Here is a 27,787-nt window from a genome sequence, read left to right on the forward strand (position 1 = left end):
CAGGCTGTGCCTTCCCTCCTCTCTGAAGATCCACAGTACTTTTCATGTGTCTTGGCTGAAGCCACTTATTCTCAATAGATTTTCCCGTAAATCTTCTCCACCACAGCCTCTGTTATCCCCATCGGTCAACAAATATGAGATCAGTCACATTCTGGACGCCTGTAATCTGCGTGGGCGTTCCCAGTACTTTGTCCACTGGAAGGGCCATGGACCCGAGGAACAGTCATGAGTGTATAAGGAACGAGATGCGACTTCCGATTCTTGGTTGGAAGTGCGCCCGAACATTGCGTCTCCGTTGCGAGGCAATGGAGACGCCAGCCGAATTTCCTCACATCCACCAATGACAGGGGGACAGCATATATTTAAACCTGACTCTGGCACCTGGCACCACTAGGGTGCCAGAGTACCTTGGTCCCTAGACTGCAGCACCTGTTTCCTGAGCTTACCTATTCCTTGGATTTTGACCCGGCTTGTTTGACTACTCTTTTTGGATATTTCTTTGGACCTCTCTGATTTTCTGATTTGACCTTTTGCTTGCTGACTCTTCTTCTGCCTATTCCTTCGGTACATGATTTGCCCGCTCAATTAGACCTCTGGATTCCACGACTAAACGGGTTGGGTATCATTATCCGATGACGGTAATACCGGCAACAGAGAAACCTACAAAAAAAAAACGATCGTTAGAATGCTTAAGGAAGTAAAATAATGACTTAGAAGAAAAATGACAGTTTACATAGCCGACCAATAGCGGAGCTGCTTACCCTACATCCCGAGTGCTGTCAATTTCGACACTTGAAATTCAGGTCCCTGCTCATAGCCGCAGTGATATCTTTGTATTTAGAGTGCCAATGCCAGGGTCTCATCACTTCAATAATTCATTTACATGTTAGGGTCTTGGCATTGGTGCTTTAAATACAAAGATATCACTGCGGCTATCAGCAATGATGTGAATTTCAAGTGGCGGAATTTACAGCACTCGGGATGTAGAGTAAGCAGCTCCGCTATCGGTCAGCTATGTAAACTGTCATTTTTCTTCTAAGTCATTATTTTACTTTCTTAGGCATTCTAACAATCGTTTTGTTTTTTGTAGGATTCATTTTAGTCGGTGTAGTGTTATCATTAATATGACTACCACCAGACTATACTATCACCTATACCTCGCTGGTAGCTAACTGGGAGGGCCGTCACCTGCATACCTCTGCAGTGAACCCCAAATCCCCTTGCGGGGGTCTCTGGTGAAGGCCTGAGGCGTGTTAAGACTCCGCGCCTCCTATCTTAACAGCGCCAAAACAGTCAGGTAAGACCATCAGAGCAAGTTTATTTGTGACAGCAAGGTTGATACAAACAAATCTGGAATTCCATAGTGCACAGGAGAAGGGAATAGAGGGTAATGGGTATATGTGGATAAGGTTTTTGGGATTGCAAGTATGGGGTGGATGGAAAGTTTTAGGATGGAGCGAGGAGCGTGAGCAGAGAATGGGGATGGTACGGGTCTAAGGTTAGGTGAGATGTCACCAGCAGCCATGAGCAGGGTGAGGAAGAGGACATGCTAGGAGGATTTGTGGGTGTGAGGTCTATTTCTGTTTATGTAGGATGTTGACTGTGGTGGGTCCAGGAGACAAAACAGTTCATGTGTGCAGACTAGTGAGGAGGGAATTAGTGAAGAAGAAATCATAATAGGGGAGGGAGAAATAGGATGATGGAGAATGAAGAGGGGTTTGAAGAGAAGTGTGATGACAGTGAATAGGCGAGAGTGTAAATTGAGTAGGCGCATGATTAAAAGATGTGAGATATGTGAATGAATGTGTATTAGCTGGGGTAGGTTATGATAGAGTGGAAAGCAGCAACTGATCCATATTCTGCAGGGCAATGGAAGTGGTGAAGGACACTTTACTGCCCCCTGGAATAGGCAGTTTCTGTAGCTCTGAAACAACGAAGTTCATGATACTGACTGCTGGGTGTAGAGGGTCCAGCAGCCAAACAGAGATGGCAACAGCAATCACAGTTGAGCTCAATGGGCAGCTGAACAGATGTTGAAACAGCAATGACAGTTGAGCTCAGTATAAGTATAATGGAGAGCGCAAAATAATTACACAACTATAGGTGGTATGATTGATAAATGTTTATAGCTCTTTTCAGATGATGTGAATAGTGCAAAAAATGGAAGGTTTCAAAAAGCTGTCAGCATGAAAGATATAAAAAAAGTGATCTTACCCTATATGACCCTGATCGTTGGTCCCGGGACTTGATCTGATTATTTCTCTTCTTTAATTCTGGCAGTCAGCGGTGGCTGAACCTGTTATAGAGTTGATAAAATAATCCGGACAGGTTTTTTGAAAGAATCCTATTTCTTAGCGTTTTTGATAACCATCCGTCCCGCCGCTCATCAACAAACAGGATGAAGTGATGTGAACTACGGTGGCTGTGGGGAATCAAAATTCATCCAACGCGTTTCATCCGATATTTTGGACTTTTTCAAGGATCCTCAGTTCACATCACTTCATCCTGTTTGTTGATGAGCGGCGCAACGGATGCTTATCAAAAACGCTAAGAAATAGGATTCTTTCAAAAAACCTGTCCGGATTATTTTATCAACTCTATAACAGGTTCAGCCACCGCTGACTGCCAGAACTACAGAAGAGAAATAATCAGATCAAGGACCAACGATCAGGGTCATATAGGGTAAGATCACTTTTTTTATATCTCTCATGCTGACAGCTTTTTGAAACCTCCCATTCTTTGCACTATTCACATCATCTAAAAAGAGCTATAAACATTTATCAATCATACCACCTATAGTTGAGTAATTATTTTGCGCCCTCCATTTTACTTATTCAGAGTTTATTTCTAGAGGTGCTGCATTACTCACATGAGAGCGCTCTCCTTTTGTATCTAATTATAGTTGAGCTCAGTAGATGGTAGTTCAGTAGATCCTAAAACAGCCTTGTTTTTTGGTAGGAAGTTGTTCCTCAGCGCTGCTGTGATGTTTACCAACAATATTCAGAAATAACCAAAGCTTTATATTTGTGGGAAAAAGGAAAAGTGGGAGCTTGAACAAAGAGCTGAGATAGTGTACAGCTTACTCCAACTGCTGTCCGCATGCCACTCTATATAACTATGTTATAAACACAGTTCAAAAATACAAGGTTAATGAACAAGTTTAAAAGCATATGTGTCAGGATTCACTAGGATGAGTGGGATCCTTCTGCTCTGCCTGGGATTGGTGGTACTTCACCCAGAGGCGCAGAATAAAAAAAAGTGGAAGGTTTTCACCAGAGGTTCCCGCAAGGGAATTTGGGCTTGGCAGCTTACACCCTGCAGGTCACTGCCCACTAGGGGAGTTCCCAGTGAGCAGTGATCGAGAACCGAATACGGAGAAGAATGTAGGCACTAGATAGAAACAAATGAGTAGGAGTACTGAGTGATGCTCAGCGAGAGTCCACAGAGAAATAATAGATGATTTGCAGCAGCAAATTTGGAGAGACGATAGCGATAATCTGCAGTAGTGACCACTAACGAGTGGAGCAGGTAATAGGTGATTTGCAGCAGCGCACATGGAGAGAAGGTAGCGATGATCTGCAGTAGTTACCACTAACGAGTGGAGCAGGTAATAGGTGAGTTGTAGCAATACATGTAGAGAGGTGATAGCAATGATCTGCAGTAGTTACCACTAACGAGGGGAGCAGGTAGTAGGGGATTGCAGAAGCAGGAGGATGACGAGGAGATTTGTGTTGGGCACACACAGCGCAAGCGGCTACAAAGTCTTTAACTTTGGACTGGTAATTAGGTCACCAGTACTGGCGAGAAATCAATTCACAGGTCTTATGAGTCCCTAGATATCCAGAAAAATGTGAAGCATGGAACCATGTGAGAAGTCTTTTCCGCAAATAAGGAGGGACAAAGGTTTTCCCCGGAGGAGAAGTAGACAGCGTAGTTGCTTGGAGGCATTTAGGGTCCAAGATGGAATGTTCAAGGAAATCCTCAGGTTCAGCATTCTCAAAGGCTCGAGACAAGGCATCAGCTTTTTTATTTTTCAGCCCCGGTTTGAAGGTCACATGAAGATCGAAACGTGAGAAGAACAATGACCATCGTGCTTGTCTGGGATTTAGGCACTGAGCAGACTGGAGGTAGAGAAGGTTTTTATGATCTGTAAATACTGTGACAGGGTGACGAGCCCCCTCCAGAAGATAGTGCTATTCGCATGAGGCTAACTTAATAGCTAGCAGCTCCTTGTCACCTATGGTGTAGTTCCTCTCAGCAGGTAGAAATTTCCAAGAATAGAAAGCACAAGGATAACATTTGCCTTGACTGGACCTCTGAGACAGGACTGCTCCAACTCCAAATGGTAGAAGCATCAACTTCAAGAAGAAAAGGGAGGGACAGATCAGGATGTTTTAGGATAGGAGCGATTATAGCAATGATCTGCAGGAGTTATCACTAACGAGTGGTGCAGGTAATAGGTGAGTTGCAGCAATACACTTAGAAAGATGATAGCGATGATCTGCAGTAGTTACCACTAACAAGTGGAGCAGGTAATAGGTGAGTTGCAGCAATACACTTAGAGAGATGATAGCGATGAACTGCAGGAGTTACCACTAACGAGTGGAGCAGGTATTAGGGGATTGCAGCAGCATGCTTGGAGAGATGACAGCGATGATCTGCAGGAGTTACCACTAACAAGTGCAGCAGGTAGTCGGTGATTGCAGCAGAGTGCATGAGCTGCTTCCAGGACATGAGTCTGACGAGAAGAACCAGCACTAAGAGGAGCTGGAAGGAGCCTTATAAACGAGAGGTAACCAATGGATGAACGGGACCGGTGAACACAGGTGAGATGATTACCTGCGCATGTGCAGAGTCGATTGCCGGCCTGACAGCCGGGGAAGAAGCAGAGAATGAGGAATGAATAATGCTCAGGTTACCGGGTGGCAGCCGTGGGTGAGCGGCGTGTGACAATATGTTACATAGTAATATATAGCTAGCATAAATAGAAAAAACATATAGATACTGTTATGACCACTGCAAGTAGATGAGCCTTTAGAATCAAGCTATAAGAGGTCTTCACCTTTAGCAGCCACCTTTCCCGTAGAGCTAATGTTGTTCAGAGGTACTGGGATGCCCCCAGGACTTAGACTAAAGGCTAGTAAAGGCTTATCAGTATTACCGCGGTACAGAATGGTGGTATCAGAATACTGGAAGCCGGTACCAGGGGCAGGCCATGGGTCAGAAGCAAACAAGGAAATTCATGGAACAGGCCAGAGGTCGATGCCGGCAGTTGAGTCCAGAAAACAGGCAAAGGTCAAAGGGGCATAAGAGTAGTAGCGGAGTCCAGTAAACAAGCCAAGGGTCACAACGGGTTAACAATCCAATGGACAGAGAAAGTATCCAACAGCAGGTCAGCAATCAGAGCAGCAAGCTATCACTATAACCGGCAGGGAGGTTAAGCCCCCCCCCCCCGTCTTAAATAGTTTGATGGGCCAATCACAAAGGAGGATTACAGGCTTGGCAATCGGCCTCAGCAGGCTGCTAATTAACACTATTAGGGCTGTATAGTCAGAAACATGGACCAGAAATACATACAATAAATACTGTAATTAATAAAGAGCTGCTGATTTATAACTGACCCTAAACAGTGCCAACTAAGTTTTCATCACTGTCCCTTTCTGTTTTCCTCCCTTTGCCTCCGTTCCTTTATTTACCTTTGTATTGGCTTCTTTCATCTCTTTTCTTCTCTTCTGTCTTCTGTCTTCATTCTCTCTGCGCCACTCCTCACTGAATATCGGGCGTGAAGACGTCACACCCGACATTCAGTGCGGCGAACAGAGCAGAGAGAAAGGAAGAGGGACGTTTTGCGATGCGATCATGTGATGTATTTGTTTTTGGTTTTTTAAATACCCTGCTCCCCCCACCAACAAAGGGGGCAGACCTCCCTCACCTGACTCCCCCGCCCCTGACAAAAAAGTAATAAAATAAAGAAGAAGAAAAATATAAAACAGGTTAAAAAAAAATAGCGTCAGTAAGGGCCTGGGCCGGGCCCCCTGGTGGGGCTGGGCCTGGGTAATTAGTATCCCCCTCTCTCGGCGGCTGAGAACCAACCAGTGATGAGAATGTTGAAAACTTTCATTAACTTGCTAACATGACAGCTACCATTTTCTCCAGGGCCGACTTTTGGGTACTGACTGCAACTATGGATTGTTGCTTTGGACGTGCAGCTTAGTTTGTTAGTAATGAGGCCAAAAATAATTTCTACAGGGCAGTACACAGGTACCTGCAGCTCCAGCTCGTCTGTAGATGCACAATTGTCCAGCTTAAGAGGCGTCTAAGCGAGCTGAGGAGCAGGCAGCCAGACCTTCTGGAAGAAATCAGGGGTGAAATTGCTAGGCGTAAGTTCACAATTAATTTACTGTATATATATATATATACATATATATATATATATATATTTATTTATTTCCAGATAAGATTACTGTCATATCTGGCCCCACATTTCAATCTGCTGTGTTTTCTGCATACCAGTTAAGTAAAAACGCTATAGAATTTGCTGGCGCTATATAAATAAATGTTGATGATGCTATTGATGAAGTAGACTGCTGCTTTCACGGAGGGAGACAGCTACACTGGGTCGCCACTAAGCGAAGTCCATATCCTCTTGTGGCGATCTCTGGTCAGACTCCACGCCATTGTATTTGGTTGAGCCTCCAAGTTATTGTCATTTGTGTGTATGCTTACACTTGCCAACTATCTCTGCTCTATAGGGTCACTGCACTATATACCATTGTACCCATTTGTTTATTGCAAGCTACGTGTTATTCAAACCATTTCAACACATTTGTGTACCACATTACACTCTGTTGCACATTACCAAATCCCTAAACTTTGTATATTCAGCTGTACTCTCAATATTATGCCTACAGTGACAAACACCTCAGTGTATTCCGGTGGGACAACCTCTCTTTTTATCGCATCCATGCTTCTTCCGGTTTGTTCCCCCGTAGATACAATATCCCAAGTTTTCACAGACATTAAGCCCCTTGTGGCAATATTGGGGTCTGATTCAGTAAGGCATGTAAATGCCGATATGTACTGTATTTTGCGCAAAATCACACTGCGTATGCCCAGAAATGACCCATACACTAAAGAACGCAGCAATGCTCAATTCATCTTGGAGTGCAAAGGTCCCTTACTACAGCCTATGATTTCATGGGTGGAAAAGTTACAGTCTTATCACTTGCACCAGCTACAGGTCTGGAGTAAGTGCCGATTACTAGTGATGTATGCATGCAGGAGCAACTGTCAAAATGTAGTTTATGTACAGTAGACATTCATAACATCCTAATAAATGTATTTTATGTGGAAGCGGGAATGAAAAAAATGAAAAAAAACACTTTTCATTTTGAACTGTTTTGAATAGCTTTTTTCCCATATGTGTTCTTTTTGTTACTTTCTATTCCATATATGTATTCAGATCCCTACCATATTGATAAGACCCTACTGTCCGAGATGTTATGATCATCAAGAATTGGGAGAAGATATAGCACCTTAGCCAGTTATCGTTACAGTTTCAGCCATAAGCAACTGACAGCTTGGCTGCATCTTTGCCAGAACTTTGTTAGCAGCTTGGCAGGGGAGCAGGATCGGAAAGCAGGGCCGTCTCTTCCATTGGGCACGATGGGCAGGTGCCCGGGGGCCCTGCAGGCAAGGGGGGCCCGTCCGAATCCAAATATTTACCTTGCGGTCACATCAGCGATGATCCGGCTCCCTCCCTGGTCCCCTCTTCCATGCTGTACTCGCAGTGAATGCTGGGCGTGATGTCACGCCCAGCATTCACTGCAACCACAGCACGGAAGAGGGCAGAAGAGACTCAGCGGCGCGGAAAAAAGAAGAGGATCGGACTTAAGGTAAGTTAAGGGGGCCCCTATATATATATATATATATATATATATATATGTAAAAAAGAACGTGATTATATATATGGTCACGTTCTTTTTTACATACATATATATTTTTTTTACACACACACACACACACTATTTATTTATATATATATATATATATATATACATATATATATATATATATATATATATATATATATATATACATATATATATATATATATATATTTTTTTTTTTTTTTTAAGGGCCCGGTACACTGCATTGCCTGGGGGCCCATAAAGTTGTTAAGGTGGCCCTGTCGGAAAGATCCTTGAGAGATGAAGACAGTGTTGCTCTGGAAATATCCTGAACAACACATACTTTGCTAACAGCTTGTCTAGAGCCTATACAATTTGGATTTAGGACTACAATAATAGCATGGATGGAGCCAAAATGCTATCAGTGTGCTGGCACACCACTTTTGGAGTTTCTATAGTAACTGCTTCAGGACCACTGGTGCAGAACAGTTTGGTCAGAGAGCTGTAACTGATTTTCGCTACAGCTTGAAGCGATCTCCAAGACACTACAGTATTACATAAGGTTTAAATGGTTGTTCTTTGCAACTGCCTCGGCTACGGCTTGGCCAGGTCAATTTACCCTATAATATCTTATACCTGTTTATATTGTATAATCTCTAGGGTGCTGTGGGAGGTTTATGGTGATCGTTCTGATAATTGCTAATCCTTATTGTTGTGCATAGTTGCTATTGCTTTGCAGATTAGATTTAATTCTGTGATAAAGATACTCTCCTTGCTTGTATGACTCCTAGGCACTGGGGTTACATCCCGGATTCAGACAATGGGCACATACCACTCACTGTTGCATCTGAATGCACGTTTTAGATTATGCAAATAGGACCTAGCAGAAGACTACCCTAATTAAAATCACATATGAATACATGGGTGGGGTACAGGAACAAAGTAAAAGTAATCAAAGCCTTGGTTAATATTATTAATAACTATTTACATTATTAGTGTAATTATTATTTTTAATAATGAAAAATACAGTATTTTAACTCTTTACAATGGATACTAATATATGATTATCCATATTGAGCTGGATAGCATGATCTAAAAAAATAGTCATCCTAATCATAAAAACACCCCTAGTTTTGGGATGGCTGGGCTGGATAATATGACTTTGTATACAAATCATTGTAACTAAATCTTTAGCAAGTCAACATTGACTAGTATGACTTTGGGAGACCCATTACACAAACATTGTTTAAATTATTATAATTATACCTGGGAGTGGGTTCTTTCAGCAGATGGGGGCCACCATATTTTTGTTTTCTCACACTATTAATGACAGTCAGCCTCAACATGTTTTTTCAACATAATATGGTAAGTTATTGAATAGTTTTAGAACATTTTCAGACATTCATTTTTTTTATATATATTTGCTTACTATTAGGAAAAGTTAGTCATGGACTCAAATAATGGAATGGCAGCAGCTACAATGCTAGAGGAGATGATGGAAATCACTGCTCAAAACCTGATCATGATGGAAGTAGATGACCATTATAAATGCATCAAAGAATTGGGAAAAGGAAAATATGGGCAAGTAACTTTAGTAATCCATCGGCAAAGAGGTAAGCTTTAAAACAGATAGTTTTTCTGTGGATCAAAATCATGAAAAATTATTACCATGCTATTGTCATCTGTATACGAACATTCATTTACATATTTCAACAACTTCATTTAATAAGATTGTATTTCAAAATCATTCTGACATTTCCCATAAGTCCCTTCCCCCTCCCTAATCACCTAGCCCTCCTCTGTGGACACTTTCTCCGTTACCTGCTTCCCACTGTAACCTGCACTCACTAACCCCACATTCACTTTAGTATCTGCAAGTGAACGCCACACATTTCTATCCTACTCACCCCCTTCCATCTGCTCTCTTGACCCCATCAACTCTTACCTCCTCCCCTCCCTTTCTCTTTCCCTCAACCTAAACCTCTTCTCTAATACCTTCCCATCATCCTACAAACATGCTTTTGTCTCCTGATACTCAAAAAAAATCACTTCACCCTGTCTCTCTCTCTAATTGCCTCCCTATTCTTTCTCCTTATTCCTTTATTCTTCAAACTTCTCAAGTTGGTTGTCTACAACCATTTTTCCTCCTTTCTCTCGTATCGCTCTCTCCTTTACTCACTCCAGTCTGGGTATCAGTTCCTTCACTACACCAAAAGTTTCCTCACTAAAGTCACTAATGACCTTCACGTCACTACAAATAAGGGACACAGTGTCGGACTGGGGCATGAAGGGCCCACCGGGGGAATTCAGTGATAGGGGCCCACTATATTGGGGTGTGGCCAACTTTAGGAGTGGGTGTGGCCAGTAAAGGGGGTGTGGTCAGGCTATGGAGGACAACTTATAGCACTATTTTAAATGTGCACCTTTTGCATTAGACCCTGCCCATTCTACTGGTAGGGAACTACATGGGACCCATTAATAAAACACTTGTGGTTTGGAAGAAACTCCAGTACCAGCTCCTGTCGTCTCCTAATGCACCAAGACAGTTACTTATGATAAGTGCATCATTTGGTTACCTCCAACCCTCGCCTCATATGTTGTTATTGCCCATCATGTATTGAGCTTATTAAAAGCCATTACAAGGGCTACACAAACCAAATAATAACATCATCAATTAGAAGACATAAACTGCACAATTAATTTTTTAGTACAATGGTTACCAACCTGTTGTTGCTGTGACATGTCCTGGAATAAAAGTCAATTCATAAAAAAACAAGTGATTGTAATTCTCAACTAATCTCAGTGAAATCCATCTAATTTCATTTTAAATACGGTTGATATATGCCTATAATACTTTCACTATATCACCCCTAAATTCTAAACAGGACAACCATCAAAAAGAATGCACAATAGGCAAAAGGAAAAATATATAAATATAATTATGTTCTCCTATGCATGTGCCTTTCTACACTAACATACAATATAGACCAACATATTATACAACCCTGAATGATTATATTTTCAACTGGATGCAATTGGAATACTAGACTACATGAAAAGCACCCTTCATTTGCCAGATCTTGTATACACAGTCTGATTATTAAAATGACTCTTTGTTATAATTATTTTTTAAGGACTCTTACAGAATATGCCACTCGTCAAAGACCATACACACAGCATCAGTGCTACTACGGTTGCGTACTTCACCAATGAATGCTTGTTGAGAAGGGAAATTTTAAAAAACAAAAAAATGAACAGAATACAGCCCATCCAAAGCCTGTCACATTTATTCCATATATGCTGGTATGCTGCCAGTGTTGTATGAAAGAGAATATAAATATCAAAGGACGGGCGCAAATGGGGGAAGGGTAAAGAAACACAAGGATTGGGTCAATGAATAAGTCAAGGGGAAAACGGTCCCAAAGTCATTAAAGGATGTTGGTCTTCTAGTTCCACCTATACCGATGTCCCAGATGGTAAACTTACATCAATGTGACCTTTTCTATTCCATACAGTATTTGAATAATGTGTCCTCTTGCTTCAAAAAGCACCACCACGATGTACTTTTACTCCCCTCTAAACCTGTTTCTTCTCCTCACCAGAGTGCACATATGGGAGACCAGGGAGAGAACAGAGAAAGATCTCATGGTGTTTTACGTTCTCTATTTATTAAGTTAAAACATGGGGTTAAAAACACTCACATTTTGTATGTTAAAAAGGTATCTTTCAGTCCATATGTTTCCTCGATCAAACGGCAGTATCCAGCTTCTGTATCCCAGCCACGATCAAACTGGCTGGGCTTCAGATAACCCGGGGAAACTCTGCAGTGTCAGAGGGGGCGTGGTCTATTGCGTCCAGTGTTGCATGAACCTATGACGACCAAACTGACCTTGGATCAGTATGTTGATATCAGGACGTCCTCCTCCCCTGCTCAAACTGCTGAAAAACACACTACCGCGCCTGGGCTCTCTGCATCTGCGCGGTAGTGTGGTTACAGGAGATGTGACCGCCGCCGCCATCTAAACAAAGTTCAACATCAAGCTCCGCCCTAACAACGGAGGGGGCGGAGCTTCAACCCCGCTGGGCCTACCGGTGGATTGACCGGCTGTCCGGCGGGCCAGTCCGAGGCTGAAGGGACATATCCCTTTTTATCTTTGTCAGCCTCTCTGCTGCCTTCAATACCTTTGACCACTTCCTCCTTTTTCAAACTATCCAATCTAATGGCCTATGTAACACTGTCCTCTTCTGGTTTTCCTCTTACCTAACCAACCACTCCTTTTCAGTCTCGACACCTAACTCCACCTCCCCCTTCCCTTAGTTGTCAGAGATGCTCAAAGATCTGTTCTTGGCCCCTTGTTCTTCTTTCTCTTCATCTCCTTCCTTGGTGACCTCATCGACTCATTTGGCCTTCATTAATACATGTATGCTGGCGACACCCAAATCTATCTTTGATCCCCTGACCACTCCCATTCCCTTTTGTCTCGTGTCTCCAGCTATTTTTCGTCCATCTCATTGGATGTTCCAGCACTTTCTAAAACTCAATATTTCTAAGACTGAAATAATCAAACCCCCCTCCAGGGTCTCCCCTCTCTCTTTCTGTTGATAAAACTACCCAATTCTCTGTCCCTCAAGTCCGCTGCCTAAGAGTCATCCTCAACTCCTTCCTCATTTTCAAATCCTACATTCAGTCCCTCTCCAAATCCTGCTGCCTCCACCTCCAGGCTATTTCCAATATATCTATGGCCTACCCGACTTGCTCCACTTAAGTTTAACCTCAATGCTGCTGCCCATCTTATTTTTCTCAGCTGCTGCTCTATATCTCCTTTTCCTCTCTGCCAGTTGCTACATTGGCTCCCTGTGACCTCCAGAATTAAATTTAATCCCCTCATTCTCACCTTCAAAGCTCTCAACCAATCCCCCCTACATCTCCACCCTCATCTCTACCCACACTCCTTACCACCCAATACACTCTACCATCACCACACTAATTAGCTCTTCCTACTCCCGCATACAGGACTTTGCCTGGGCTGCTCCCCAACTCTCTGAGGCTTCAAAAATGACCTTAAAACTAATTTGTTTATTCAAGGCTATTATCACTCCTCCTAACTCCTTTGCCTTGACTATCACCTCCACTCCTCCATTCATTGCCACCCTGTATGTATCCTACCCTTCCCTTTAGGATGTAAGCACTCACAAGCAGGGCCCAGTTTCCTTGTGTTGTTCTTCTACTATTCCATCACCCTCTGTACCTCTAGGCTTGCTTCCCTAACGCTGTTTTATTGAGTACAACCTTACTTCATGTTGGACATTATTATCACTCTTACTCACTGTACCATCAATAATTTGTCTTACCAAGTTATTTGTTAAATAGTCAATGTCTGGTCTTTATATGGTTTATTTAATTGTATTATGTATGGTGTTATGGATTGTTGGTGTCTGTTTATTGTATATTACTGAAAATGTAATGTACGGCGCTTTAAACATTTTGTGGTCTTATAAATCAAAGATGATAATAATTAAAAGCCACTTTATATGTTGAGTGATTTATATAATGAGCAAAAGAGTAATAAAAACTACCACACCAGAAAGTATAATTGAAGCTGTTCTCTCTCCAAATTATAGGCAATGAATATTAATTATTCTACAATTCTTACAGAGAAAAACCATAAACTTTTTGAACACATCACAGAAATTATAAAGAACAGATTTTTACTGAAATGGTGCACTAACAGCAAATTTAATGATTTATTGCACTTCAATTGTTCTACTAGAATTAAATTTAAAATAGAAAACTTTATTTTCATTAAAATCCTCACAGAAATAAGGAGCCAGCAAAATATTAAAATTACTTCTTGTGTTTTGTGTAGCGTGCTATTGCAAGTGGCGATTTAAAATATATAAATCCTATAATGCTAGTTTAATCAAAGCACATGTATGAGGTACTTAGAGTATGCCTGTGCTTCATTCCTTTATTCACTCATAATCTCCCCCTATTCCTAGGGAATTCCTAGATGCGCATATATATATATATATATATATATATATATATATATATATAAACATACATTCTGTAACAAAGGGAGGCATTTTTCTGACAAGAGGCAGAGAAAGTATACACACAGAACAAAACATTGGCACAGTTATGCACCTAGGTTGAGATTAAACCAGGTAAAAACATATGTGTAGTTTAAAGTTTGTTAACTTACATGATTTCCTCTCAGCAAACAGACAGGGTGTGTCTGTGCAAACAGAGCCACTGATGGGTGTTTTCTTTTAAAGAGAAGGTGGGTGTGTCACCTGTCCATCAAGCTAAGGCTGGGGGAGGAGTAACATGTATAAAAGCTTGTTTGTGCCATTTGTTCAGTGAGATCAACGCTGGGGAAGCTGGCTGGTCTTGAGAGAGCAGAGCTATGTCTAGCTAGCGTTTAGGGTATCCAAGAAATGCTGTGAAATCTGTACGGTGTCAAAACATTTACCATCCTGACAATAAAACTACATAAAAAGAAAGAAGTTGTTCGCGTGTGCTTCTGCAGTAGCGGGCTTTTGCCACAAGTGGTGTCAGAAGTTGGATGCTCCGGGAAGCAAGACGTCAACATGGAGGAAGTACTGAGAATCCTTGTGAATGTGGCCGCTGCGCAGCAAGAACAGCAAGCTCAGATGCTACGAGTTGCCGAGGCACAGGTGGAAAACACAAGGCTCTTAAGAGAAGAGTTAAGCCAGGTGAGGCATGAAAGAAATGAACCACTTGGTCCTGTTCTCCAGAAAATGTAGCCAGGAGATGACATAGAAGCATATCTGCTGTCCTTTGAGAGACTTGCAAAAAGGGCAAAATGGCCTCCTAAAGACTGGGCTGAGAGGCTGGCACCATATCTGACTGGTGAAGCTAAGCGAGCTTATATGGATCTAGATGAGGAACAGGCCTCTGACTATCTGTGCCTAAAGTTTGAGATATTGGCTCGCATTGAAGTTTCCGGGCCAGGCCGAGCCCAGTGCTATCACCAATGGCGCTATGATAATGAAAAACCGGTCAGAGCGCAAGTGGCTTAGCTTTCTAAAATTTTAAAGAAATGGCTGCAGCCTGAGGAGAATTTGCCTTCTCGGATTATTGACGTTCTGGCGATAGATCACTGCATCCGGGGGCTGAACCACGATTTGCAAAGGTGGGTTCTGCAATCAGACCCACAAACTTATGAAGAGCTTGCCATCGTGGTAGAAAGGTTTTGTGCCCTACAGCGCATGACTAAAGAACCTGCATTTGTTCTAAAACCGCTGCCACGCCAAAAGCCAGGTTTGACAATCCTTGCTACAGGGCCCAATGGCAAAACTGCTATGGACAGAGGGCCAGGTGCAAAGCTGTCTAATCTGAAGTGTTTTGAATGTGGTGAGCCAGGCCACTTTAAGGCAGAGTGTCCAAAACTACCGGAACCCATGGACTGTTCCGTGGCACATATTGGGCCTGCTTTTCCAAGCTGTTTTACCAAGAGTCCCACATCAGGAAGTCCTTGTTTGTTCCGGGTGACTGTGCTAATCAACCAAAACCTTGTTCTGACCTTGGTTGACTCGGGGAGTGAACTCTCATTGGTTTCCAGCTCTGCCTTACCCGAAACCATAACGTCTCGGTTGCCCAAGGTGAAGGTTCTTTGCGTACATGGCATGACAGAGGAGTATGAAAGAACAATACTACCAGTCACACTCAAAGACAAAACTGTTATGGTGGTAGCTGCCATAGCACCTAAACTCCCATATCCACTCATTTTGGGGTAAGACTTCCCACTGTTTAATGATGTCCTCGGTGAGCGGATCCGGCCGGACATGTCGGCAATTGATGCAACTGTCACTCACCGGACTGTTAGTACCTCTAGGTTAGGACATAGGTCTCTCTCGCTCCTGCCAGCGCCTCTCCTGAGCCGCGGCCATCAGCCATCTTGACTAAGATTGCGCATGTGCAGAAACCCTCAACTGTTAATACCTCGTCTCTAGTCTCATTGGTTAATTAATCACCTCTCAGTTCTTAAGGCACCTGTTGCCCTACTACCTTTGCCTGTTCTTGGTTCTCATTCCTTAAGATTCTGAGGTGTTTCCTGTTTCTGCTCGTGTTATCCGTTTGCTCCTGGACAAGTCTTCTCTCCACATCGGTAGTAGAACTTATCCGCTGCAGACTACTCTCGCTACCTCCTATACCTGCCTGCTTCTGGACAAGTCTTCTCTCCACATCGGTAGTAGAACTTACCCGCTGCAGACTACTCTCGCTACCTCCGTTCTCTGCCTGCTTCTGGACAAGTCTCCTCTATACATCAGTGGTACAACTTGCCTATTGCAGACCACTCACATTACTCCATTCCACGCCTGCACCTGGACAAGTCTTCCCTTCACATCAGTGGTACAACTTGCCTTTTGCAGACCACTCACGTTACTCCGTTCCACGCCTGCACCTGGACAAGTCTTCCCTTCACATCAGTGGTACAACTTGCCTATTGCAGACCACTCACGTTACTCCGTTCCACGCCTGCACCTGGAAAAGTCTTCTCTACACATCAGTGGTAAAACTTGCCTATTGCAGATCACTCATGTTACGCCGTTCCATGCCTGCGCCTGGACAAGTCTTCTCTACATATCCGTGGTGAAACTTACCAGCTGTAGACAATTCATGTTTCCTTGTGATAGAGCTACTACTCTGTATGGTACCTATTAGCTGGACTAAAGTCTACAAGTGCCTCTGTTTTGTAGCTGCAAGTCACTGACTCTTCTACTATATTTTTGATTGGTCTTTGCCTAACGTTATCCAGTTATCAAGTTCTGGCCTGCTATATGCTACCTGCGTGCTAAGGCACTTGGACTCTTTCCTCATTTATACCTGTTTACTAAATTGCTGTACCATCACAGTTCCACGGTGCCAAGACTCAGCATTTATACTATTGACATTCCTTTCTTCTATTCTACTGTATGGTTTCACTGATTCACCACACTACCCAGAGTTCCGTACTTCTGGTAAGTGTAGCTACACCTGGTGCATTCTGGGTAAAACTCCTAGTGCCCGTGACAGTAAGAACAGGCCATGACAGACCCAGGATCAGAACCAACAGCTAAGGATATGCTGCAGTACCTGGTTACTCGGGTTGAACAACAAGATGCTCGTCAGCAACAATTATTTCAATGTTTGCAGTCTCTAGTCTTTCGGGGAGATCCTGTGCAAAATGAATCTTCTACTAATAATCCCCCGGAGTCTTCTTCTATCCCAGTGCCATTCCAGGTGTCTGTTGCCTCTACTCTATACCTGCCTACTCCTTTAAAATTTGATGGAGATCCAAAAGCTTGTAGGGGCTTTCTCAATCAGTGCTCTATTCATTTTGAGCTCCAACCTCAAAATTTTCCTACTCATCGCTCCAAAGTGGCCTATTTAATCTCTCTGTTTTCTGGACAGGCTCTGGCATGGGCCTCTCCTTTGTGGGAAAGAAATGACCCCCTGCTGGAGGATAGTGCCATGTTCATTTTAACTTTCCGAAGAATTTTTGATGAACCTGGTCGTGTTATTTCTGCTGCCTCTAGTATTCTTCGATTACGCCAAGGATCCCGTTCAGTAGCACAGTACGTAATTCAATTTCGCACACTTGCCTCTGAATTTCAATGGAATAGTGAGGCATTGATAGCTGCCTTCTAGCAAGGTCTTGCTGACAAGATTAAAGACGTGCTGGCTTCCCAAGAGTTACCATCTTCTTTGGATGCTTTGATATCTTTGTGCAACAGAGTGGACATGAGATTTCGAGAAAGAAATTCCAAAAAGGAGTCTTCACCTAAAGTATCGGGTCGCCTGCCTTCTCGATTTCGTCATCCTTCACCTTCAGTGGAACCCATGGAGGTAGGACGTTTTAGATTGACTTCAGAAGAGAGGGAACGACGGTTGAAGAATAAGCTCTGTATTTATTGTGCTGATCCTAATCACTTGCTGAACTCATGCCCTAGAAAGTCGGGAAACGCGAGGCCCTAACCTGTTCTGTAGAGGTAAGGTTGGGGTCCCTGGAATCCTCTCCACACCTTTTGAATTCTAAAGTTTGCTCGTTTGCTGTTACTGTTTCCACTTCTACTAAGTCTTTTACATCGCAAGCACTTCTGGACTCTGGAGCTGCTGGGAGTTTTATTTCAAGTTCCTTAGTGTGTCAGTGGTCTCTACCTGTGACTCCTTTAAAAACAGCTATTGCTGTTAAGGCCATAGATGGTTCACGAATTATCAATGGAACTATTACTCAACGTACCATTCCTGTAAACCTTCAAATCGGGGCTTTACATCAAGAGCAAATTTCGTTTTTAGTGCTTCCGGTTACTACTAGTCCTATTGTACTTGGCTTTCCGTGGCTTCAACTCCATTCTCCACAGATTGACTGGAATGTTCCGCAAGTTATTTCCTGGGGTTCGGATTGTCATCACAGATGTTTGACTCAAGTGGTTCCAGTGAAAATAAATAAATCATCTATAACACCTTGTCCACCTGGTCTTCCTCCACAGTACAACTCCTTTACTGATGTATTTGATAAAGCCCAGTCAGAACGTCTTCCGCCTCATCGGGCTTGGGATTGTCCAATAGATTTACAACCTGACAAAAATCCTCCTAGGGGTCGTGTTTACCCCCTTGCGTTACCAGAGACCCAGGCGATGTCTGACTATGTCAAGAAAAATCTCTATCGTGGGTTTATTCGACCGTCCATTTCTCCCGCTGAAGCGGGTTTCTTTTTTGTTAAGAAGAAGGACGGGTCTTTGAGACCGTGTATAGATTATCGAGGTCTTAATGCCATAACCATCAAAAATCGTTACCCCATTCCGTTAATTATTGAACTTTTTGATCGCATTAAGGGAGCTCGGATATTCACTAAACTGGATCTTCGTGGTGCTTATAATTTAATTCGGATCAAGGCCGGAGACGAATGGAAGACAGCTTTTAACACCAGGGATGGACATTATGAATATATTGTCATGCCCTTTGGGTTGTGTAACGCCCCAGCTGTCTTCCAGGGGTTTGTGAATGAGATTTTACGGGACTTGTTGTATGTTTGTGTCGTTGTCTATCTAGACGACATATTGATATTTTCTCAAGATCTTTCATCCCATCGATTACATGTGGCAGAGGTCCTTTCTAGACTCCGGGAAAATTTGTTTTTCTGTAAACTGGAGCAATGTTCCTTTGAATTATCTCAGATTCCCTTCCTGGGATATATTGTGTCTGGAGTAGGTCTGGAGATGGATCCGGAGAAAGTGAATGCAGTGTTACATTGGCCCCAGCCAACTACTCTCAGAGCTATTCAACGCTCTTTAGGATTTGCTAACCATTATCGACGTTTTATTCAAGGTTTCTCCTCCATTGTCTCTTCTATTGTGGCGCTTACCCGTAAGGGTGCTAATACCAAGCAATGGTCTCCTGAGGCTCTTCAAACATTTCAGTTCCTCAAGAGGGCGTTTTCAACTGCTCCTATTCTTCGACAACCTGATGTTACCCTCCTTTTTTTCCTTGAGGTAGATGCCTCTCATGTTGGACTAGGAGTCATTCTATCTCAGAAATCTGAACTAAAGAAATTCCATCCTTGTGCTTTCTACTCACGAAGTTTATTACCCGCTGAGAAGAATTATACTATCGGAGATAAGGAGCTATTAGCCATAAAGGTGGCTTTGGAGGAGTGGAGATACCTACCAGAGGGTGCTCGTAACCCCGTGACTACTTTTACTGACCATAAAAATCTTCTCTATCTACAGTCAGCTCAATGTATGAACCCCCGACAAGCAAGATGGTCACTTTTTTTTTCTCACTTTGACTTAATTATAACCTTTAAACCGGCTTCTAAGAATAAAAAAGCGGATGCATTGTCTCGGGCGGTGGCCTCTTCCTCTGATATTGAAGATTGTTTTGATCGTCCCATACTGGATCCTAAATGTGTCAGTTTAGCTGCTTCTTCCACCAATGTTCTACCATTTGGGAAAACCTTTGTTCCACCACTTATTTGTAAAAAGATTTTGTCATGGTATCATTCCTCTCGTTTTGCTGGGCATTCTGGAGAACGAAAAACATTAGAGATTCTCTCTCGAAGTTACTGATGGCCCTCTATTAGGAAAGATGTCAAGGAGTTTGTGGCTGCTTGTGATGTTTGTTCCCAATTTAAAGTTTCCCGTAGAACACCGGCGGGTCTACTTCAACCACTACCCATTCCTTCTAAACCATGGACCCATATAAGTATGGATTTTGTTACTGATCTTCCTCTCAGCAAGAAATGCAACACCATTTGGGTAGTGGTAGATAGATTCTCTAAGATGGCTCATTTCGTCCCTTTGATAGGATTACCTTCTTCTTCTACATTGGCTGATCATTTCATCAAGGAAATATTTCGAATTCATGGATGTCCATCTGAAATCGTTTTGGACAGAGGAGTGCAGTTTGTCTCCAGATTTTGGCGAGCCCGTTGCAAAACCTTGGGTATCCAACTGTCACTATCATCGTCATACCATCCTCAATCAAATGGACAGACCGAGAGAGTCAATCAAGATCTAGAGACTTTCATAAGAATTTTTTTTTTAGCCAACCAGGACAATTGAGTAGATTTGCTTCCATTGGCTGAATTCGCCCATAATAATATGTATCATGAGTCATCTTCTAAAACACCATTTTTCGTTGTATGCGGTCACCATCCGTCTCTCTCAGAATTTCCTGCCCTCCCTCTCACCCAAGTTCCTACTGTGGAGGTTTTATGTCAAAAGTTTAAATCCATTTGGGCTCAGGTTAAATTCTCTTTGAAAAAGGCATCTTCGAGATATACATTTTTTGCTGATAAAAAGAGGCGAGCAATTCCAGCACTTAAAATTGGAGATCGTGTATGACTTTCTACCAAGAATATTCGCCTGAAGGTTCCTTCCATGAAGTTTGCTCCACGTTTTATTGGTCCTTATAAAATCGTTCAAGTGATAAATCCTATTTGTTTTAAGTTGTCTTTACCGAAGAACCTTCGTATCTCCAATTCCTTCCACGTTTCATTACTCAAACTTCTCATAATCAACCGATTTTCTGTTCCTTCTTCAGTATCTTGCCCAGTTCAAGCTCAACAAGAGGAGGAGTTTGAGATTACTCATATATTTGATGCTAAAATCTCTAGGGGAGTCCTTCGCTTCCTAGTGCATTGGAAAGGTTTTGGTCCAGAGGAGCGCTCTTGGATCTGTGTAGATGATCTTAATGCTCCAGCTCTTCTAAAAAAGTTTTATTCCAAATATTGGGGCAAACCTGGTTCTAAGTGTTCTGTGCCCACCTTTAAAAGGGGGGTACTGTCACTCACCGGACTGTTAGTGCCTCTACGATGGGACATAGGTCTCTCTCGCTCCTGAGCCACGGCCATCCGCCATCTTGACTAAGATTGTGCATGTGCAGAAACCCTGAACTGTTAATACCTCGCCTCTAGTCTAATTGGTTAATTAATCACCTCTCAGTACTTAAGGCACCTGTTGCCCTATTACCTTTGCCTGTTCTTGGTTCTCATTCCTTAAGACTCTGAGGTGTTTCCTGTTTCTGCTCCATTTGCTACTGGACAAGTCTCCTCTCCACATCAGTAGTAGAACTTACCCGCTGCAGACTACTCTCTCTACCTCCGTTACCTGCCTGCTTCTGGACAAGTCTTCTCTCCACATCAGTAGTAGAACTTACCCGCTGCAGACTACTCTCGCTACCTCCGTTACCTGCCTGCTTCTGGACAAGTCTTCTCTCTACATCGGTAGTAGAACTTACCCGCTGCAGACTACTCTCGCTACCTCCGTTACCTGCCTGCTTCTGGACAAGTCTCCTCTATACATCAGTGGTACAACTTGCCTATTGCAGACCACTCACGTTACTCCGTTCCACGCCTGCACCTGGACAAGTCTTCCCTTCACATCAGTGGTACAACTTGCCTATTGCAGACCACTCACGTTACTCCGTTCCACGCCTGCACCTGGACAAGTCTTCCCTTCACATCAGTGGTACAACTTGCCTATTGCAGACCACTCACGTTACTCCGTTCCATGCCTGCACCTGGACAAGTCTTCTTTACACATCAGTGGTAAAACTTGCCTATTGCAGACCACTCATGTTACTCCGTTCCATGCCTGCGCCTGGACAAGTCTTCGCTCCACATCAGTGGTACAACTTGCCAATTGCAGACCACTCACGCTATTCTGTTACACACCTGCGCTGGACAAGTATTCTCTACATATCCGTGGTGAAACTTACCAGCTGTAGACCATTCATGTTTCCTTGTGATATAGCTACTACTCTGTATGGTACCTATTAGCTGGACTAAAGTCTACAAGTGCCTCTGTCTTGTAGCTGCAAGTCGCTGACTCTTCTACTATATTGTTGATTGGTCTTTGCCTAACGTTATCCAGTTATCAAGTTCTGGCCTGCTATATGCTGCCTGCACTTGGACTCTTTCCTCATTTATCCTGTTTACTAAACTGCTGTACCATCACAGTTCCACGGTGCCAAGACTCAGCATTTATACTATTGACATTCCTTTCCTCTATTCTACTGTATGGTTCCACTGATTCACCACACTACCCAGAGGTCCGCACTTCTGGTAAGTGTAGCTACACCTGGTGAATTCTGGGTAAAACTCCTAGTGCCCGTTAAAGCAACGGTCGGAAGCCCGGTCTTAAAGGAACCGCCTAAGAATCCACAACATCTGGGCATCGATCTTTGGGAACCGCCATATCTGTATGCCATCCAGGGAGTCACAGCAGGAGTTCCACAAAAGCATCCACCTACGGGGAAACATGGACAGTCCAAACTAGCATTGGTCGGTGATGTGGCAGATGAGCCCACCCCGCCTGTCAGTGAGCATACGGACTGGTCCGCAATACCAATTTTGTTTCCTTTGCAGGACTTTGCTCGAGACCAACTTAATGATGCCACTTTGGAACATGCCTTCAAAAGTGTGACTGAGGTAAATGGGGTAGCAAAAGCCACCCAGCCTGCAGAAGGTATACCAAATTTTATTGTTAAAAATAATTTCATGTATAGAGTTGCTACTGTACAGGGGGATAAAGTAGAACAATTAATGGTTCCTCAGGTCCATGTAACCCTAGTGTTAAAAGCAGCACATACACATGTCTGTGGGGGACACCTAGGGGAGGATAAAACACGGGAACGAGTTCTGCTTAGGTTTTACTGGCCCAGTGTACACATGGCAGTGAAAAAGTATTGCCGGTCCTGTCCCATTTGTCAAAGAACCTGTCCCAAACCCATGTACAGGGCAACTCTCCTTCCAATTCCAATAGTACAAGTTCCCTTTGAACGGATAGCTATGGACCTTGTGGGGCCACTGAAAAAATCTGCACGTGGACACCAATATATACTAGTGGTGCTTGACTATGCAACCAGGTATCCAGAGGCAATTCCCCTACGAAACATAAAGTCCAGCACCATAGCTAAGGAACTTGTATTGATGTTTACACGCTTGGGAATACCCAAAGAAATTCTCACAGATCAGGGTACTCCATTCATGTCTAAACTGATGAAGGACATGTGCCAGTTGCTAGGGGTTACGGCGCTTCACACCTCTGTATACCATCCACAAACAGATGGCTTGGTGGAACGCTTTAACCGCACATTAAAGCACATGCTCAGGAAAGCAGTGGCTCAAGGAAAAAAAGATTGGGACACTCTTATTCCCTATTTGATGTTTGCCATCCGTGATGTACCTCAAGCTTCAACAGGGTTTAGTCCCTTTGAGTTATTGTTTGGGAGACAGCCCAGGGGTATCTTGGATATGTTAAAAGAAGGGTGGGAGCAGCAAGGTCTCAGGGAGCCAAATCTGGTACAATTTGTGTCACAAATGTATGAGAGGCTAGGAAAGATAGGGCCCATTGTGCAGCAACATGTAAAAGAGGCTCAGGAACGACAGAGAAAAAGTTATGACAAAAGTGCTGTTGTTCGATCTTTCAAGCCTGGGGACAAGGTCCTAGTCCTGGTTCCCACCCAGGAAAGCAAACTTTTCACCCATTGGCAGGGTCCATATGAAGTTCTAGAGGCTGTCGGCCCTGTCAATTACAGAGTCCGCCAGTTAGGTAGGAGAAGGTAGGAGCAAATATATCATGTGAACCTCCTTAAACCTTGGCATGATGAGGAAACCTCTCCGCAGGTAGTGAGTACTACCATTGAAAAGTCTGAAGTGCCCATAGAGCCAGCTTTGTCCATTCAGCAGAGACAACAGACTGAAGAAATGATTCGCCGGAATAGGGATGTCTTCTCTTCCATTCCTGGGCGCACTACCTTAATCGAACACGACATTGTCACTGCGCCAGGAGTCATTGTAAAGCAGAAGCCTTATTGTATTCCAGAAGCCAGATGGGTGGACGTGAGGAAGGAGGTCGAGAAGATGCTCCAGTTAGATGTAATTGAAGAGTCCACTAGTGAATGGAATAGTCCCATTGTGCTTGTCCCGAAACCCAATGGGACAATTAGGTTCTGCAATGACTTTAGGCGCCTAAACAGTATGTCGCAGTTTGATGCCTATCCGATGCCACGTGTGGATGAACTAGTGGAAAATCTTGCTGGTAGCAATTATTTAACAACCATTGATCTAACATAGGGTTATTGGCAAGTTCCCCTGACTTCCATGGCCATGCCAAAGACTGCATTTTCCACCCCTGATGGTCTCTATCAATATAAAGTCCTACCATTTGGGTTGCATGGGGCACCTGCCACCTTCCAAAGGGCCATGAATAAATTGTTACGACCTCACACAGCTTATGCAGCCGCTTACCTGGACAATATAGTGATTTATACCGCAGACTGGGGATCACATTTAGCCAAAGGTGAGGCGGTCTTAGCTTCATTAAGGTCACCAGGATTAACAGCTAACCCAGAGAAATGTGCCATAGCCATGAGAGAAGCCAAATATTTGGGGTACATTGTTGGTTGAGGGCATATAAAACCCCAGCTAGACAAAGTGGAGGCAGTCAAAAATTGGGCAAGACCAGAAAAAAAGTCGCAGTTAAGAACCTTTTTAGGCTTAGTAGGTTACTACAGGTGGTTTGTAAGCCACTTCGCCACTAGAGCTGCTCCACTTACGGACATGTTAAAAAAAAGTTGTCCAGATAGATTAACCTGGTCTGACTCTCCAGAAACCGCCTGGTCTGATCTTCGGTTAGCTCTTTGTTCCTCTCCAGTTCTACAAGCACCAGATTTAACTCGGAGGTTCTTCCTCCAAACTGATGCTTCTGGTGTTGGCTTAGGTGCAGTCTTGTCACAGGAGAAGAATGGAGTAGAAAACCCTGTCCTGTACCTAAGTCGTAAGTTGCTTCCAAGGGAACAAAAATATGCCACTGTGGAGAAAGAATGTCTCGCCATAAAATGGGCTACAGAAGCTCTGCGCTATTATCTCCTAGGCAGAGAGTTCACCTTAATAACAGACCATGCACCATTAAGATGGATGCAGGACAACCGGGAGGTAAATGCCAAGGTAACCCGCTGGTTCTTGGCACTGCAACCTTTAAAGTTCTCAGTAGAACATAGACCTGGGATTCTGCACAAGAATGCAGATGCATTGTCACGAAAATATGCGCTCCTCGCGTAGTACGCTTCCCCCTACTTGGAGACTTAGGGGGAGGGATGTGTAACAAAGGGAGGCATTTTTCTGACAAGAGGCAGAGAAAGTATACAAACAGAATAAAACATTGGCACAGTTATGCACCTAGGTTGAGATTAAACCAGGTAAAAACGTATGTGTAGTTTAAAGTTTGTTAACTTACATGATTTCCTCTCAGCAAACAGACAGGGTGTGTCTGTGCAAACAGAGCCACTGATGGGTGTTTTCTTTTAAAGAGAAGGTGGGTGTGTCACCTGTCCATCAAACTAAGGCTGGAGGAGTAACATGTATAAAAGCTTGTTTGTGCCATTTGTTCAGTGAGATCAACGCTGGGAAAGCTGGCTGGTCTTGAGAGAGCTGAGCTATGTCTAGCTAGCGTTTAGGGTCTCCAAGAAATGCTGTGAAATCTGTACGGTGTCAAAACATTTACCATCCTGACAATAAAACTACATAAAAAGGAAGAAGTTGTTCGCGTGTGCTTCTGCAGTAGCGGGCTCTTGCCACAATACATACATACATACATACAAACATATACATATACATATACACACACACTCACACACACACACACACATTGTTAGGTTCATGTTGCCGCTACCAACAAATATTGTCGAAGCAGGTAATGTGGTTCCAATGCAAATAGAGTTATAATAGCAAAAGATAGCAGGGTTACAGCAAGCCATGATGATGCATGAAAAGATATAAAATTGTATGGTGAAGTAAACGCCAAATACATTACATAAACACCCCTGGGCCCAGGTCCAGATTTAGTCTTGTAGTCTGCAGTCAAGGAAGAGATTAAATACTGGCCCAGGGGCTTGCTTATATACAGATTTAGTTGACATAAACAGTGATGTTGTCATAAATATACACAGATAACACTACATTGGTCCAGGGTTAACAATGTTTTAGTAGACTGCTGGTCATAGGTCAGTACATTTGATCTACTTCCAAAGAAGGGGGCAACTTACTCCAACTGTTAAATCAATAAAACGTTTGGCAAGCGCAAAAAGGGTTGTGGGAAGGGATGGGGATGCAGCCACTACCTTCTGAGGAGATTTGCCTGTAATCTCCAAAATCATCAGAAAGAATATAAATAACAAAGGATGGGCGCAAAAAAAGGGGGAAGGGTAGAGAAACACAAGGACTGAAAATGCAAAGGGGAGATCAGTCCCAAAGTCAATGTAGTTAAGAATCTTCTAGTTCCACCTAAACCGATATTCCAGATAATGAATTTGCAACAATATGACCCTTTCTATTCCATACAGTATTTGAATAATATGTCCACTTGCTTCAAAAAGCACCACCACAATGTACTTTTACTCCTCTCACAGCCTTGTTCTTTTCCTTACCAAAGTGCATATAGGGAGAGAACAGAGAGAAAACTCATGGTGTTGTACGTTTCTCCATTTATTCGATTTAAACATAGGTTTAAAAACACTCACATTTTGAAAACTAGAACCACTCATGTAAAGGTATCTTTCAGTTCATACGTTCCCTCGTTCAAACGGCAGTCTCCAGCTACTATATCCCAGCCACGATCAAACCAGCTGGGCTTCAGATAGCCCGGGGAAACTCCGCAGTGTCAGAGGGGGCGTGGTCTATTACGTGTCGTGTTCCAATTGGACCCAACGCGTTTCATCACAGAGTGACTTCATCAGGGGGTCACTCTGTGATGAAACGCCTTCTAGTTTTCAAAATGTGAGTTAACCCTATGTTTAATTTGCAGTTTATGATTTGCAGAAAAGCAGAAAAGAAGATTTACAGCAAGATGACAGCTGGATTGGGCACTACGGGGATATGATTGTCAACTGTTTCATTAATCCCTTTAAATCTTAAATAATCTATGGCCCCTCCCCCGTTCTTTTTAAACCTAACAGGGAGTTAAATTACTCATCCAATTCAGCGTCCTGTCCATCATTAATTCATAAGGAACCCGGTATCTCTGATAACAATTTTGTGGATATCGGGTTTAACGTAACCTTCTGCGCCGAACAGCTGGCCTACCCGGGACCTACCCAAGGTTCAAAATCACCCAGGCAAATATCTGAAATAAAACAAATACGTTTATTTAACAAAATGGTAGCACAAAACAGCAATAAACATATTTAAATAATAACTTGCAACAAATAACACTACAGTCTGGCACAGACAACATACAGGGTATAATGAAAACACCTCACCAGTATCCTTGTCACTTTCAGGGACTGCTGTATATCAGTCCAAGCTTATCCCCTCTCTTCTTTAAGACTACCAGCAAACGTAGTGGCCCTAAGTCACTGTCACTCC

At 43.2% G+C, this 27,787-nt stretch overlaps 1 protein-coding gene across 1 annotated transcript in view; it reads left to right on the forward strand.

The window, feature by feature from the left end:
• The window catches only part of LOC142106763 (serine/threonine-protein kinase SBK2-like), a 243,145-nt gene that overhangs the window by 85,712 nt on the left and 129,646 nt on the right, over nt 1-27,787 (forward strand). Inside the window, exon 2 of the mRNA XM_075189769.1 lies at nt 9,346-9,523. Within this exon, the coding sequence (XP_075045870.1) occupies nt 9,358-9,523 (166 nt within the window). The 5' untranslated portion in view covers nt 9,346-9,357. The remainder of the gene's footprint in view (nt 1-9,345; nt 9,524-27,787) is intronic.

This window comes from Mixophyes fleayi, chromosome 11 (genome assembly GCF_038048845.1).
Source record: "Mixophyes fleayi isolate aMixFle1 chromosome 11, aMixFle1.hap1, whole genome shotgun sequence".
NCBI classification, from domain to species: Eukaryota; Metazoa; Chordata; class Amphibia; order Anura; family Limnodynastidae; genus Mixophyes; species Mixophyes fleayi.